Source organism: Malaya genurostris, chromosome 2 (genome assembly GCF_030247185.1).
Source record: "Malaya genurostris strain Urasoe2022 chromosome 2, Malgen_1.1, whole genome shotgun sequence".
Lineage (NCBI taxonomy): Eukaryota > Metazoa > Arthropoda > Insecta > Diptera > Culicidae > Malaya > Malaya genurostris.
In genome coordinates this window covers 114,545,978-114,561,172 of record NC_080571.1, presented here as the reverse complement: position 1 = coordinate 114,561,172, position 15,195 = coordinate 114,545,978, and the positions used below count along the sequence as shown (strand labels likewise).

The 15,195-nt window shown below is 37.1% G+C and overlaps 1 protein-coding gene across 7 annotated transcripts in view; it reads left to right on the top strand.

Annotated features, from left to right (window-relative positions):
* LOC131432747 (extended synaptotagmin-2) overlaps positions 1–11,717 on the top strand; it is a 41,567-nt gene extending 29,850 nt beyond the window's left edge. For 5 of the 7 annotated variants that reach the window (XM_058599237.1, XM_058599241.1, XM_058599240.1 and 2 more), the window contains 5 exons: positions 3,647–3,744; positions 8,669–8,717; positions 8,777–8,953; positions 9,799–10,773; positions 10,834–11,717. In XM_058599237.1, coding sequence (XP_058455220.1) covers positions 3,647–3,744; positions 8,669–8,717; positions 8,777–8,953; positions 9,799–10,773; positions 10,834–10,923 — 1,389 coding nt within the window. In that variant the 3' untranslated portion in view covers positions 10,924–11,717. Of the gene's footprint in view, positions 1–3,057; positions 3,141–3,646; positions 3,745–8,053; positions 8,140–8,668; positions 8,718–8,776; positions 8,954–9,798; positions 10,774–10,833 lie in introns of all 7 variants that reach the window. The other 2 variants (XM_058599238.1, XM_058599239.1) reach the window with 2 other exon arrangements.
* Positions 11,718–15,195: the final 3,478 nt, after the last annotated feature.

Here is a 15,195-nt window from a genome sequence, read left to right as displayed (position 1 = left end):
TCAGATTCAAATTAATGACCTTAAAGCTCCATAGCCTGCTAGTCAACTTCATGTTGATAACACTTCCGGTTCTGGTGTTGTGCCAAAAAATGTATAAAATGTGCAAAAAGAAATAAAAAAGTGCACTTGATTTCCGCAGAGACCGCTCATCAAATTTTCACAAGTTTTGGTTCAAATGAAAGATCTTACAATACTATATTACCCCTGACGAATTTCATTCGGATACGACTTTCGGTTCCTCAATTACAGGCTGATGAGTGAAAAAAAATCATTTTCAGGTACTTGTTTTTGTACATGACACGGAAAAAATTGAGACAAATACATTCAAATAGCCGTATAATTTTTTAATTAGGCAGGTATGATTAGTTTATGGCCAAATACGTTGATTTGGAGTACACCGGATCATCGGTCCTGATTCCGGAAATACGGGAAAAGTGACCGGAAATCACTCCCATTTCTAAGAAACGGCTAGACCAATCTTCGCAAACAATAATTTAAATTAAAAGTATTATGTTTCCATAAGTTAATGTACAATTATATTCTAATCCTGCTTCGGTTATGGAAATACAGGATAGTGTGTATGAAAATGCAACCTGTCATATAGAGCGGTAATGCAAATTTGGCTCAAAATTGTTTCAATTTATAGGTTCTGCTAGTTGCTGGCCAAACGAAGCGATATTCTCTATACCGGTTTCCAGCTCCCGGTACCGGAGGTACCCGAAATAGCGATCAAAAACTTAAAAACGAAACTCTCTTCATTTTCTCAGAGACAAACGAGTCGATTTTCACAAACTTAGACTCAAATAAAAGGGTCTACGTCTATATAGACTGCTTTTGATGTTTGATCGCACCTGACTTCCGGTTCCGGAACAACAGGGTGATATGTGTGTAAAATCTTGAATTGTCAATAACAAACAAACTTTTTGTTCTTAATCAATATTCAAAGAAAAGTTTTTTGAAGAATCCCTTAGTGATATGAATGAGAACTTTTTTTCACTATGTATGTAACTACGTTGTGACACTACTTATTATGAAATCAGTTTGATCTTACATTTCCAACCAATGCATTAAACATAACTTTATTGCGTACTTGATTCATAAAACCATTTCCTGCTTAAACAAAAACTAAATTGTGCCAATGCTAAAGTATGTTTTTTTAACAAACTTTGATTAAATCAAACCAGATTTTTCTGCCAGTGATTAAACAAAAATTTTTAAACTGAACCGGTGAGAGTGTGTTTTTCGCGTTTGTCTACGTGTGGTATTGATTTTCCATCACAATTTCATTGTATATCTCATGAGTCAATTCAAATCTAGCATGTTTAGATATAAGTCACCCAGCAAAGCACGGTAGGTTTGCCAGATTTGTTCTATTATCACATGCAACGGTAACAGTTTCCATTATATTACATACAGAAACCGGTAAATATTACAGATTATAGTGGCTAAATTTCTACAAACAACAAGACATTACAAAAATCAATTAGTTACTAGACCACGTCGTCTGTATGAGTAGTACATTGGTCGAAATTGGCACATTGACATTGTGTGCAAAGTTTATACAAAAACTCGAGTGCATTCCTTTTAATTCTCAATATAAGTGTGGATAATATGAAATTTTACTGCAACTCATGCAACAATAATGGTATTCAAATGAAACGATGACGTCAGATTTTAAATGATGTCACATGAATGTCGCATAGTTTTACACATGCAGGACGATACATATTACATCAAAAAGTAAAAAAAAATTACCTAGAGGTGAGTTAAAACGAACATGAAATGCGTTTAAGAGAATTTCAATATGAAAAAAACTCTTGCAGCTCTATTACGCATGATTTGCTCTCGTCCTTCTTCATCAGTGTAATTATTCGACATTTAAATAGATTGATGGACGTGGGGTTATACATGCATAAAATAACTCGCAAAGCATTAAATTCTTAGAACGTTATTGTATTGGAAAACTCTTGTTCAATCAGTTCATTTTGCTTCCACTACTCGATTTTGTATGAAAATTCACGTAGGTAAGCACCTCTAACGCAAATTTATTTTGTATTGTTCACCGTTTTTTTTTCGTTCTAAGGTATTGCTAGGTACAAATGTTAGAACTCCCGTTGATGAAAGTTAATAAATTCCATCAGTCATCAGCTACATTTGTACTGGATACTATCGAGTTAAACTTTCTATAGCGGTATTCTTACACCTGAATAACATACAAATCACATGGGATGTATCTAAATTCATCCATCTTGGAAGGATCTGTGTTCGAATAGTTTGCAATTTCTAGATTTATCCACATAACTTAAATTACAGTTGTAATTTTCTTCAGTGAAACAGGCTTTAAGGTCTGTACCATAAAAACATTATCATAGTAAATATGCTGTACTTAGAATTACACAACAGTGTAATATAATGCACCATACAAATAATATTAGAAAACAAGAGACACCCTTTTAGAACTACGCTAGTATTTATTTTGTTTATTTAGTTAAGCCTTAATCAAACAAGGAGACAGACTGAATTTTGTTATCTAATTATCCTCAGGTCTTCCGGTTCAATTGCCTTATTAACTTATTTTACATTTCCCGAGTGAATTTTATCACCACACAATGTTATACCAAGATTATGTTTTTTTTTTATATTTTACGTTCGTTCAATATCTCGTTTTGGTAAAATTCGACATTCAAATGAATGTATCTGTGTTTTTTAAAACTTACTTAGTCATCAATATGTTAACATTGAAATTAATCTGTTCGTATGTAGGTTGTCTCACTTCCGTCGGAAATTATTCGTATTCGTAGCATTCTAAGTACATTCAATTGTTACGGTCCGCAACGCAATGAATAGAATTTACAATTTTTCTTCTTTATTATGTGAATCAACCTATTCCAACTACTTCTGCTATCTACCACTGTCAACGAAACCATCACAAACAAACAACAATTTTTTTCCAACCAACACATTTCAAAATCGTGATTCTACACAAAACAACTACTACTCGGCTTCGATCGAATGGTCTGGTTACTGGTTATAACAAATTGGCTTCCCTAAAAAAAGGCGTTCATCTACGCGGAAAGCGGACAGCAAATGCAGATTGTCCTTAACGACAAGGACGCCGGCGATGACGAATTGCTGGGAAGGTGAGATTGTTTGATTTTGTTTGTTTAGTTATTGTTATAGGGTTGGTTTTAAAACTATCGTATTTTTAAGTTACTGGTACTGGATTTTGAAGGTCTTTACGTTAGTTTTTATTTGATTGGTTGTTATTGTTTTGGTTTGTGGGTTATTTATTGTTTTGGTAATTTGCCTTTTCATGTTATTTTAAGTTAAGCTTTAAGTACATACTTTAATGTACTAACTAGAAAGTCATGGTTCATTGTAAATACATTGATAATCACCCAAATTCATTTTCATATTAACGGACAGCTAGGGTTATGCTTATGCCGTGAGGGATGCGTAATTCTCGTGAAGTCGATGTTGTATGTACAAAAAATCGGTTTATTTTGCAATATGCGTGCACGTGCCAACGCTTTAGCACTTAAATGGTGTAAATCGATGCACCTGCAGTATCATCTGATTTATTCATTTGCAGCATTATTTTTTCAGTTTTCCTAACCAATACAGGATAAATCTTTTGATTTCATAGGCTGAGGTTAACGCTACGATAGGTCAAGAAATTGAGTTCAACCTATGGGACTGGGACCCGGGATTTCCAGGCGTCCAGAATGACGACTTTCTCGGCAGGTGGAGTTGGGTTTTTTTGTCATTGTTCGTTGAGTTCCATCATAGCTTTAAACAAATCCATTCGTTCAGTCGTTCATTTGTTAATCTGCTAGCTCTGAACAATGCCAATTGCCAAAATCTTTTCATACTAAAAAAAATATTTGAATTGTATCACACGTTTGATGAAGCAACACACTGCACAGTGGCTTCCAAAGCTAATTTATTTAAAAATGAAATTTTAATTGTATCACAGAGAAGCTCATTTGGAATCACGTTTTTTCACGTCTTTTATTCATGAATTTCCATCATTCTGCGCTCAACATCTTGGCCGTTTTTTGTGTTGTGTTTGTATCAAATTGTTATATTGTTCATTTTACCTAAAACGGTGAAAATGTGATAATGCATCACGTTGTGCTGCAAAATAATCTGGTGGTATAGACCAAAGCAATTTTGAACAAAAGTCATAAAATAGTTCACCTCCTTACTGTACATACTGGGATGTAACACATCACTCTATCCATATTTACGTTCACCATTTGCGTCAGTTTATCCAGAAACCCATATTCGTGCATAATCTATAATAGCTGATTTTGACCGATTGTGTCGACCGATGTTTTAAGTCATTAAATACAATTTTGAATACCCAGCTATTTCGGCAGATGCCGCTTTTGAAGCTGTTATTTTTGACAAGTAGAATTGACATATGACAAGTGGAAACTATGCCATTAATGATACAACGATCATAAACACCGTCGTGATTGGGTCCCTGAAATGCATGAAAATGATCCGGAATGTCATATGGAATCATCTAGACTAGTTAGGCCCATTTCCATCTCGGTGGCTACGTCAACAAGCTAAATTGTCACATCTGGGGCTCAGAAAACCCAAGATTTATTGTTGAAAAGCCTCTCCATCCTCAACGTGTAACTGTTTAATGCGGGGCTTACTTTTCCGAAAATTAGGCTGGGCCAGCAGTTATGGTGTATAGATTGAGCCATCGAGAGATGAATAATGATTATTTTTATGGTTTTCGTTGCGACTTCTTTCTTTGGGGCCACGTGAGGAATAAGGTCTACACCAACAGCCCAGCGTCGACTGGGAAGCTATTGAGGGCATTTACATTGAAATAAACATTCTATCAATTCAATTAGTTTTTAAAAATCACCTCTTATTGAAAAATCTTTTGCATGGGTACGTTGTACTCGTTGTACTCTAAACAATATATATAACAATGTGCAGAGACATTAGCCACTGACGTGTGGTCCTTATGTTTGTCTGAAACATTCCTCCTTTACCTTCTTCAACTCGATTAGCCATTAGGTATTCGTCGTCAAACCAGTCATTTTCTAGACTCAATGCCCTCGTCGCGAGTATGATTACTGCATTGCTGCCCTGTTTGAAATTTATATTAATCCAGCTGCGCTTTTGAGCGTCGTCGTGTCAAGTAACCCAAGTAACCGCAACGCGTCACATACTAACATAAAGAACATCTTATTCATAATCATTGCGATTCCTTTTAAAAGCCTTAAAACTTCGAGAACTTATGTAAAATAAATATAAAGTGGAAATGGCCAATTATACGACTGAAAAATATTATCTGCGTATAACAATGTTCTGAACTGAAATTCGAAGACTGTTTGATCGAACATTCTCTAAGATCTAACAACGATTTGAGGGCGGTCACTGTTTGTAGGACCGCATGAATTGTACCTTAAGGCTTATCCGCACTCAGCCGGTGAGGCGCATCAGGCGCGTTTTTTCTGTTCAGCTTTGATTGAGCGTGCTGTTTGAGCATGTATTGGTATGACAGATCCGGCAAATTTTGTAGATTGGTCGCAAAGATACACAACTATTGATTGTTGATTATTACTTTATTATGAAGAATAAGAAACACCTTTTAATCTTCGTATTTCCGCCCCCTGAAAAAGTCCTTTTCAAAGTAATATTCTTTCACGCAGTGGCGTATCTAGGAGGGGGGGGGGCGAAGGGGGCACTAGCCCCGGGAGCAACGTTTTAAGGGGGGCGGCAAACCAATCCTTGGAACCTTTTGTTTTGCTCGCCCAAGTCATCTTTTTTTGCTCACTAAATCGAAGATGGGGGCGGCAAATCTTATTTTGCCCCGGGCGCCAAATTTTCTCGGTACGCCACTGCTTTCACGCATTCCAATGCGTGTGTTCGCACTTGGTCGGCCAGGTACCGATACGAAACGGTGCTGGACAAGTGGAACATACGCGTTGAGAGGTGTTCAATAATATTATCGTCAGTGCACGGAACTTTGCCGGCACTGTACCCACCCGGCAAAGTTTAAATAAACCTTTAGAAGATTCCAATTGAACTGTCAAAAGCGGTTCCAATCTGCATGTTTACAAATACCTTGTTGTTCGTTGTTCACCATCAGTGGGGAGTATTGATACCAAACAGATGGATACAGTTAATTTTTGTTACAAGTGTGATATTTCACAAGCAAGCAAGCAAACTCGACATTGAAAAAGTCACTCGCTCACAAATACGAATGCAAGCGGTGCTAGAATTTTCGTTATGTGTATCACGTTGCCAGATCTACGATTTTTCTCTCGGCTGATCTCTGGTTTAAGGATCACTAGGCCCGGGAGCACGTACGTGTTGACGCTCCCCGTGACATTTACACCCTGGTAGAAACATAAGGGTGCTGTCAGAGTGAGCACGGAAAGCGAAACGAAGCGAAGCGATTCAATGCGATGTACTGATAACACAATCGTCAAATCTTTTCAATTGATCAAATCTGTATGAAATGTTCAAAACGACGAATGTAACAATGAGAGATTCTCTTTGTTTACTTTCTCTATCGATTATTACGGTACTGTTAGCAATCCTTCACTCCAATTATTTACCGATAATAACAACTAAAGCGATCATCTTTGAATCTGCACTGAAGAAATTACCGAAAAAAGCAGGAATGTTTCGCAATAATCGAAAGAGAAAGTAAACAAAGAGAATCTCTCATTGTCACATTCGTCGTTTTTAACATTTTATATAGAAATGTAGTTTTCTCGCACGCGAGTATTGACGCTTCGCGTGACGCTTTTACTCTGACAGTAACCTAAGGGAAAAATTTAAAACTCACTGCACTCTTTCCCTACTAACCGAACCCTTTTTCTTAAAAAATTCGTTTACGGTATTCGATATTCAAAATTAATTCGTCAATTGATCAGATTGTGGTTATTGCATAAGTTGAATTTTGTGGCGAGTCACTACCGGTGTGTGAAAGGCAATTTTTCAAATCTCAGCAAAACATTGAACAAGCATAATTAATAATTAATATTGTCGATTGTTATCTTTGTTGAATAGTTTAATAATACGGAAGCAGTAAGAGTTATAATATTTGCCGCTCTTTGATAACGCAGAGGCAAATTTCGTTGAAAACTTTGGTGTAGGTAGTACAAAAAAGGTGAGCTTTTCGTCAAATACTGAGCCGAAAATAAATACCACCTTCTCCTTGTTTACGTACTAGGTATGTATCCGTTCTGGTTCACTAAGAATGTAGAGGTAAATAAAAAACACTCAAAAAATTCTTTGAGTTTATACAAACCAGCCGCATGATTGGACAAGTCGATTGATAGGATGGATATTACGTTTTTCTACATAATTTTGTCTTAAAATCACTTTTTTTCTTCTCGTTGGCCGACAATTTTTGCAAAATCGAATTGCACCAGAATTACAGCGTGTTTTCAAATAGTACAGCATCAATTCACACTACATTTTCTGCACAAGTCAATAGTTGCACCTTCTATCGACGACATATGAAAAGCCAAAATACAATGCTCAATATTACTAATCACTTTTTCTAGGTGTAAAACTACACGGCAATGATTATGAAACATATCAGATTAGTTTATTCATAAACTATTAACCTAAACATAATAAGATCAAATGACATTCCGAAATATTCATAGTACGAAATTTATAAATGCACATGTACATTGTTTATCTAAAGAAATTTTAGTTTCGTCTCAATTTCTAAAAATATTTTTATGTAGTTTACAAACGATTCAGTTGATATAACGGAGAAATGCTTTTGTACACGGTTTCAAATTTCTATTAACACAAAAAGGCTTGTAAATAACAACACACTCAACAACCAGGGGATTGTGCAGAATCCCTGGTCTATCGCTAATACTCTCTCTCACGTTTCTTATCTTTCTCTGCTGCAACGTTTCTCTATGTGTACGTGTAATGCCAATGTTACCAAAATCGAATAATATGATTCCACATTGTGAATCAACACTCAATCGAAAATCTACGACCGTCACTAAACCGATCCACTATCCAATACATATATAAAAAATGACAGGCTTGTGTTGACGTTACCCACCAAACCTTGATTGGCATAAAGTTATTCGACTGGGATCGAACCGGCGATCATGACCCTCTCGGCAGGTTCGAATACAACTGATAAGTTTCACTCTCTATTTTCTACTGTTTACTTATCGTACCTCGATCAAACAGCTCACGCCTTTTCACGGTTATTCTATGACCTAAACAATTGCAGAATGTTTCTTAATTTAGGTCAACTGACCATTGTAATTGTTTCTTATCTCACTACGGATTTGCTTCTAAATTTTCTTTTTTGAAATCACGCTCTATCCTTAATTCTGAATGTGCTAAATTTCACACCTTCTGAAAAATTTGGTTGCTCTAATTTAAGTAAAACAGTATTTCTAGTATGCCAAGTGGTAACCATTTTGGAAAATTTATTGACTGTACGAAAATCGGCAGAACAACATTATTTATGATACAATTTTCCATAATGGTTTAAATTTATTCAATCATTAATTGCGTGCTGCTTGGGTTTTGTTTTCGCGTATACGTTTGCATCCGATATATTTCCGATTGTTCATAATGAAATTTTATTACCCCCAATTACATTGTAATACGTTTTTTGTTTTCTAATTTCAATACAACACAGGGCCACGGTTGAGATCAGCAGTGTCACGAAGAACGGAGAAATCGACACGGTAAATTAATCCCAACGAGAGTAAGCTTGTTATATTCATTGGATATATATTTTTTATAGTGGTTAACTCTTGAACAAGCCAAACACGGATTGGTGCATCTACGAATGACTTGGTTTGCCCTAAGCACTGATCGAAATGCACTAAAAGCGGCATTGGAAGAGACTCAACAACTTCGGGTTACGTCAATGAGCACTGCTTTGTTGACTGTTTTCATTGATTCTGCCAAAAATCTTCCCGTAAGTAAACGTCAACGATTTATGACTGTGATTTCGGAAAATTAGTTTACGTTCTACACATATAGTTCTAGTTTTCTAGTTCTGTAATATGTTTACTGTACTGAAGAAAAAACAGCATTTTGGTATAAATAATTGATTTAAGTTTTTAGCATGTTTCATAACCGTGACTCGGCTTTTCAATTTACAGATACCGAAAGTGTTGGTATTATTTACTAAACTGTCTGTATCTCAGAATAATTTGGTAAAATTAAAAAGAATTACTTAGCGAATTGTTCGGTTAATTAAGCTATAAAAAGCAAACATGTACCGCGTCATTTTGAGCGTGAGTAATAATAAATTTGTTTTAAACGAAATCTAAACCATGGATACAAATAAACTAAGCTAATGAGTAATATAGCTCTCTACATTTATTGCGCTCCAACCAAACAGAATCTTTTCTTTCATTCGTTCCTTTTATTGATATCAAAACACAAAGAGCAAAACCGCCCAACAGCGAGAGTTTCGTTCAATAGTCATTCCAATACTTACACTGAACACAGAAAATTGAAAACTAATACAACGTGTGACAAGTTTGAGTTATGTCGTGAGTCATGGGGATTTTTTTCACAAAGCAGAATTCATATTAACGTTCTAATCGTAGTTTAAACTATCGTTTGAACCAACGACCATTTTCACAATAAACAAATAAATTAATAAAAAATAAATTTAAAAAATCGGTAATAAGAACAAATTGGCTCAAATGGTCCGTTCCCCTGTCTATTCGAAGGTCATTTGTTCATTGATAATTTAAATAAACCTAAATATACTCCATTTAAAGCAATGTTTTATATTTTTACCTCAAACAGCAAGCCCGTCAGCAAAGCCAACCAGATCCGTACCTAGTTCTGAGTGTCGGAAAGAAAACCGAACAAACAACACCACAGATGAGAACCGATGCACCCGTATGGGAACAAGGGTTCACCTTTCTGGTTAACAATCCAGACAACGATACGCTCCAGCTTAAAATAGTCGATCAAAAGACCGGAAGCTCTCTCGGAACTTTAACCTATATATTAAGCGCCTTGCTGGGGAAACCGAACATGGAGCTGATGTCACAACCTTTCCAGCTGTTGAAATCGGGACCGGAATCAAAAATACTAATGTCGTTATCGTTGCGCATTCTAAAACGCAGCTCTGATAAACTCGACGATGCTGTTTCCGACAAAACATCTGCATCCGAGGGATATGGAGGAAATAGCTCTCTATCACGATCCAGTTCAGTTAGAACAGCTCCTACCGTTGTTCCTGATTCGACTACGACGGATTCGAATGCCAGTGCTTCGTTAAAGAAACAGGAATCACGAATATCTGGAATCATTGATCAAATGTCCGTCCAGGATGAACCATTTTTTGTATCAACATTGAATACAGTAATGATGGCTACCCCACCAAGAAGTCCAAATCTTAGCGAGAATGGAAATGAATTGTTACGCCGTAGTCCAAGCACTACTTCTAGCGCAGGGTCAGCTGGTTTGGGACGGATTCAGCTAACGATTGCCTACAGTGTTCAACGACAGCGACTGCTTGTGATCATTCACAAAATAAACCACATCCCACTGAAGGACCCATCAAATATTCCGGACCCTTACGTTAAGCTGTATTTACTCCCAGGTCGCACAAAGGAATCGAAAAGAAAAACCAATGTGGTGAAAGACAACTGCGATCCAGTGTTCGATGCTACATTCGAATACATCATTTCAAATGCTGAGCTGGTCAACTCGGAATTGGAAATAACAGTCTGTACACAAAAAGGCTTTTTCGGAAGTCCTGTTATAGGAATGGTAAACCATTTTTTCTTTCTAAATTATGAATATTTTAATAGTATGCTTTCTATTTTATAGCAAAAAATTGCGCTAAGTGATCCAGATATATCTTCGTCACATGGGCTGAAAACTTGGTACGATCTTCTACCCGAGTCGAAGTTCGAATGAACTGTGTTATGCGTACTTCTTATTGAGCTTAGCTTAACGTCCATCAGTAAATCATTACATTATATTTTATCACAAATGATACTTAGGCAGATAAAAATTTTATTGTTAAATATGATTACTCCATGTTACCGTAATTTTAAAAATTTTAAATTTGCTGCTGTGTCCTTGTAATATACCCCACATTGCTCATGGGAATAAAAGTTAAATTTTTTTCTCCAAAACTAGCACAAATCTCTTTTTGAGCACTCATTAAATACAGTTACCATAGAATTGATTGTTAATTCTCTGAACGCAAGTATGAACAATTGAACAATGAACAAATAGTTGTCTCCAAAACGTGTCAATTAATAGGAAAATCCACCACAGTGCGAGCGAAACCGGCTGTACCGTGAATAAAACAATAGTGGACAATGGTCCGTTTCGAATCCCTAACAATCACAAATGAAAAATACACAAAATCATGTTTGCTCCATTAGTTACTGCACCTAGCGGCCTTTAGCACGGAAAGTATGTCGCTAACGGCGAACAAACAATTTGAACATAAAAAAGTTGAATGCATAATTTGAGAGCTTACAATTTGAACAATCATACTCACTCGGCTTTGTAGGTACCGTGATAAATCTCATTATAAATATATGTATAAATAAGGATTTTTTTAAAATATTGATAATCAAACTTTACCGGACAACAGCATTGAAACACAACTTTGCTTATGAAAGAATGCACAGAAATACAAACGACTATTATTATAAAATATTGAAGGTATGAAAATATATTTCAAATAAATTTCAAAAGTTATTTTTTATTTCCCATAAATAGCCCAAAACATTTCGAATCAGTCTGTTCTAATTCATGTACAAAATTAGAAAAGTAAATAAAACCAGCGAACGAGCCCAAGCCTGAATATTCAATTCAATTCTAAATAAATGAAAGTGTTCGATGCAGCGTTAGAAGAGCTCCCAGTTCGTTGCGACAGTTTTGAATTTGTGAATAAAGGAAAGATATATTTCATCGGTCTGCAAAAATATATGATAAGCCATTTTATTTTCGAACATAATCATTGGCCACTTCTAAAAAAAGTTTTTTACCTGCACTTATATGCTTGATTTTTGTAGATGAATGGAGATTAGACGTTTCCGTTTTCAACACTATATAGATTATTATGTTCAGCAGCGAGACTTACTGCAAGCATATATGATGGCTAGACCTATGGTCCCATACAAAATTTCTGAATTTTGTTTGGAGGTGATTTCCGGTTTCGGAGTTATGGGGTAAACTGAACAAAAAATCAAAATATTACCGATACCGATTTTCAAATTAATGGTCTTATGATCCTTCATCAAACTTTTGAATTTCATCTGTATCCGATTTCCAGTTCCTGAATTATAAGGTAAATAAGGTAAAAATTCCAATTTTAAATAATTTACTCGCTTTTCTTAGATATGTGTGATGGTATGTCCGACTTCCGGCTCCGGAATTATGGTGTAAAGTGTGTAAAAACTTTTATACCATCACTTAGAGGTGCGAAACGAAAAACGAAAAAAAAATTTATGCTGACCCCAAAACTATTCCATTCGATCGGTAGACGGCCAAACAAGCTAATTTCGGCGATTCTGGTTTCCAGTTTCCAATTCCGGAGGCAGAGGAAATAGTGGTCATATTTTTTTAAATGGATCTCACACACTTTTCTCAGCAATGGTTTGACCAATTTTCACAAATTTAGGTTTTAATGGAAGGTCCTGTGGTTTTGTATGGAATCCCTGAATTTCATCCAGATCCGACATTTGGTTCCGGCATTATAGGGTAAAGTATGTTAAATATATCATACCAACACGCGGGTGAAACAGAAAACGTGAAAAAAAAATTCTAAATCATTATCAGTAAATGGTCAACTAACCCGTTTCCGGTTAATCTTTCAAGAATCGAAGAAAATTATTTTGACGAATACCACAGTATTACAGGGTCCGGCACTCGAAGTGTAACCAATTAAAAAGGCCATAAATTCAGTTTGGAAAATTACTTTTACTTGATTCAAAGTACAAAATGTGTAAAAATAATACAAAATTCAGAATCAATTCACTTTTGCTCGATATGACCACCTTTTGCCTTGACTATGGCCTTGAGACGGTCAAAAAACGAATCGCAAGCTGCCGAATGTGACTTGCAGGTATTTAGGCCCACTCGCGGACAATAACTTTTTTCAGCGCCTCGAGACTGGTGTATCTTTTAGTTCGGACTTTGCTCTCTAAAATGGCCCAAAGAAAATAATCCATTGGATTCGCATCTGGTGAATTCGAGAGCCGTGGACGTGATGAAGTTCGGAACGTTGTTTTTCAGCCATTCTTGGTTCACTCGAGCTTTGTGAGACGGTGCCGAGTCCTGCTGAAACGTCCATGGTCTGCCACCGAAATGTTTGTCTGCCCACGGCTTCAAAGCAACCTCCAGAATACTTTCCCGATAATATGTCGCATTTACCTTGACACCAGGCTCGATGAAAACGATTGGAGAGCGCCCATCTGCGGTTACAGCGGCCCAAACCATTATCTGTTGCGGGTGCTGCCTCTTGGTGGCCAATCGATGACTCTAATTCTCGTATGAACGGTCGGTCAAGTAAACCCTATCGTTTTGAGAGTTTACGAATTGCTCAATTGGAAAAATTTTCTCGTCAGAAAATACAATGTTCGGAAATTGACCGCTTTCGGCCAAACGAAGCAACTCCTTCGCTCTCTCAAGTCAAGAATTTTTTTCGCGTTCACTTTTGGCAAAATGCTTTCTTGCGCTTGTAAACAATACAACTCCGAACTGTCATTTAGCAAATTTCTAGAGAGCTGATGCCCGTGCGTCAGCTGCGCGAGCGGTCTGAAGTTGGTTACACTTCGAGTGCCGGACCCTGTATATATGATAGTACGTTTGATATGAGAAAGGCATCATTACACCACTAGGTGGATTAAGACAAGGTTTTTCATACCGCGCTCAAAACTCCTACTACTGGAATAGGGGGAAAAGTCACTTACACAAAAATATAAACTTTCGTTACAAGCGTTCCTTTGCTGACATGCTCAAGAGTGCCACCCCCCCTAAGCAATCAACGAACATCTTCGGCGGTCCCTCATAGCTATAGGAAAAGAGTAAACAAATCCTCTCCTAAGCTCCCTAGTAAGGGTACGAATTTGTCTTCCGATGGGCCTCCAACATTTATGTTTAGAAGTAGTGGAGACAAAGCTCCGAAGCAAACAGTTGCTGGTCTCGGAAAACTCAATTCTGAGAAGGAATTCCCACCACTTCCCGGGACACCAAAATTCCCAAGTGCCCCTGAAAACCCTACAGAGAACCAGCTGGGTGCTGGGCTCATAAAATTCTCTGATGTTGTGGACTGGATTTTTAACACCTTCAATATTTCTGATCCTCTTAAAAGCCTGTTTATGGCTTTGATACCTACAGTTAGAACTTTTTTGAAGCAGTTGACTGCAAAATGGCCCCTTCTTTCAGCGATCGTATCCTTCGATGGCTAACTCATCCACCGAGGTCACGGATTCAATCACTGTTTTACAGTGGAATTGTAGAAGTATCGTCCCAAAAATAGATTCTTTTAAAATTCTTGTGAATAATCTGAAATGTGACGCATTTGCATTGTGCGAAACTTGCGAAACTTCTGATGTATCCCTAGACTTCCGCGATTTTAACATTATTCGCCTGGATCGAGACGATCCCAACAGAGGAGTACTTTTGGGAATCAAAAAATGCTATTCCTTATATCGAATTAACCTCCCATCGATACCAGGTATTGAAGTTGTCGCATGTCATGTCACAATGAAAGGCAAGGACCTTTGCATTGCTTCCATCTACAATCTACCAAGAACCACGGTTGGGTACCGCTGGCTTAGCGATATCATGAAGCTTCTTCCCACGCCGACGTTAGTTTTAGGAGACTTTAACTCTCACGGCACGGGATGGGGTTGTCTTCATGATGACAACAGATCAACCGCGATCTATGATCTTTGCGATAACTTCAATATGACTATTTTGAATACCGGAGAAATGACACGGATTCCCGCACCACCAGCAAGACCAAGCGCGCTGGATTTATCCTTATGCTCAACCTCGCTACGGTTGGATTGTACGTGGAAGGTGATCCCCGATCCCCACGGTAGCGACCATCTACCTATCGTAATTTTAATCGCCTGCGGATTAGGACCATCGGAGACAATCAATGTTTCGTATGACCTCACACGAAATATTGATTGGAAATACTACGCAAATTCGATATCTGAG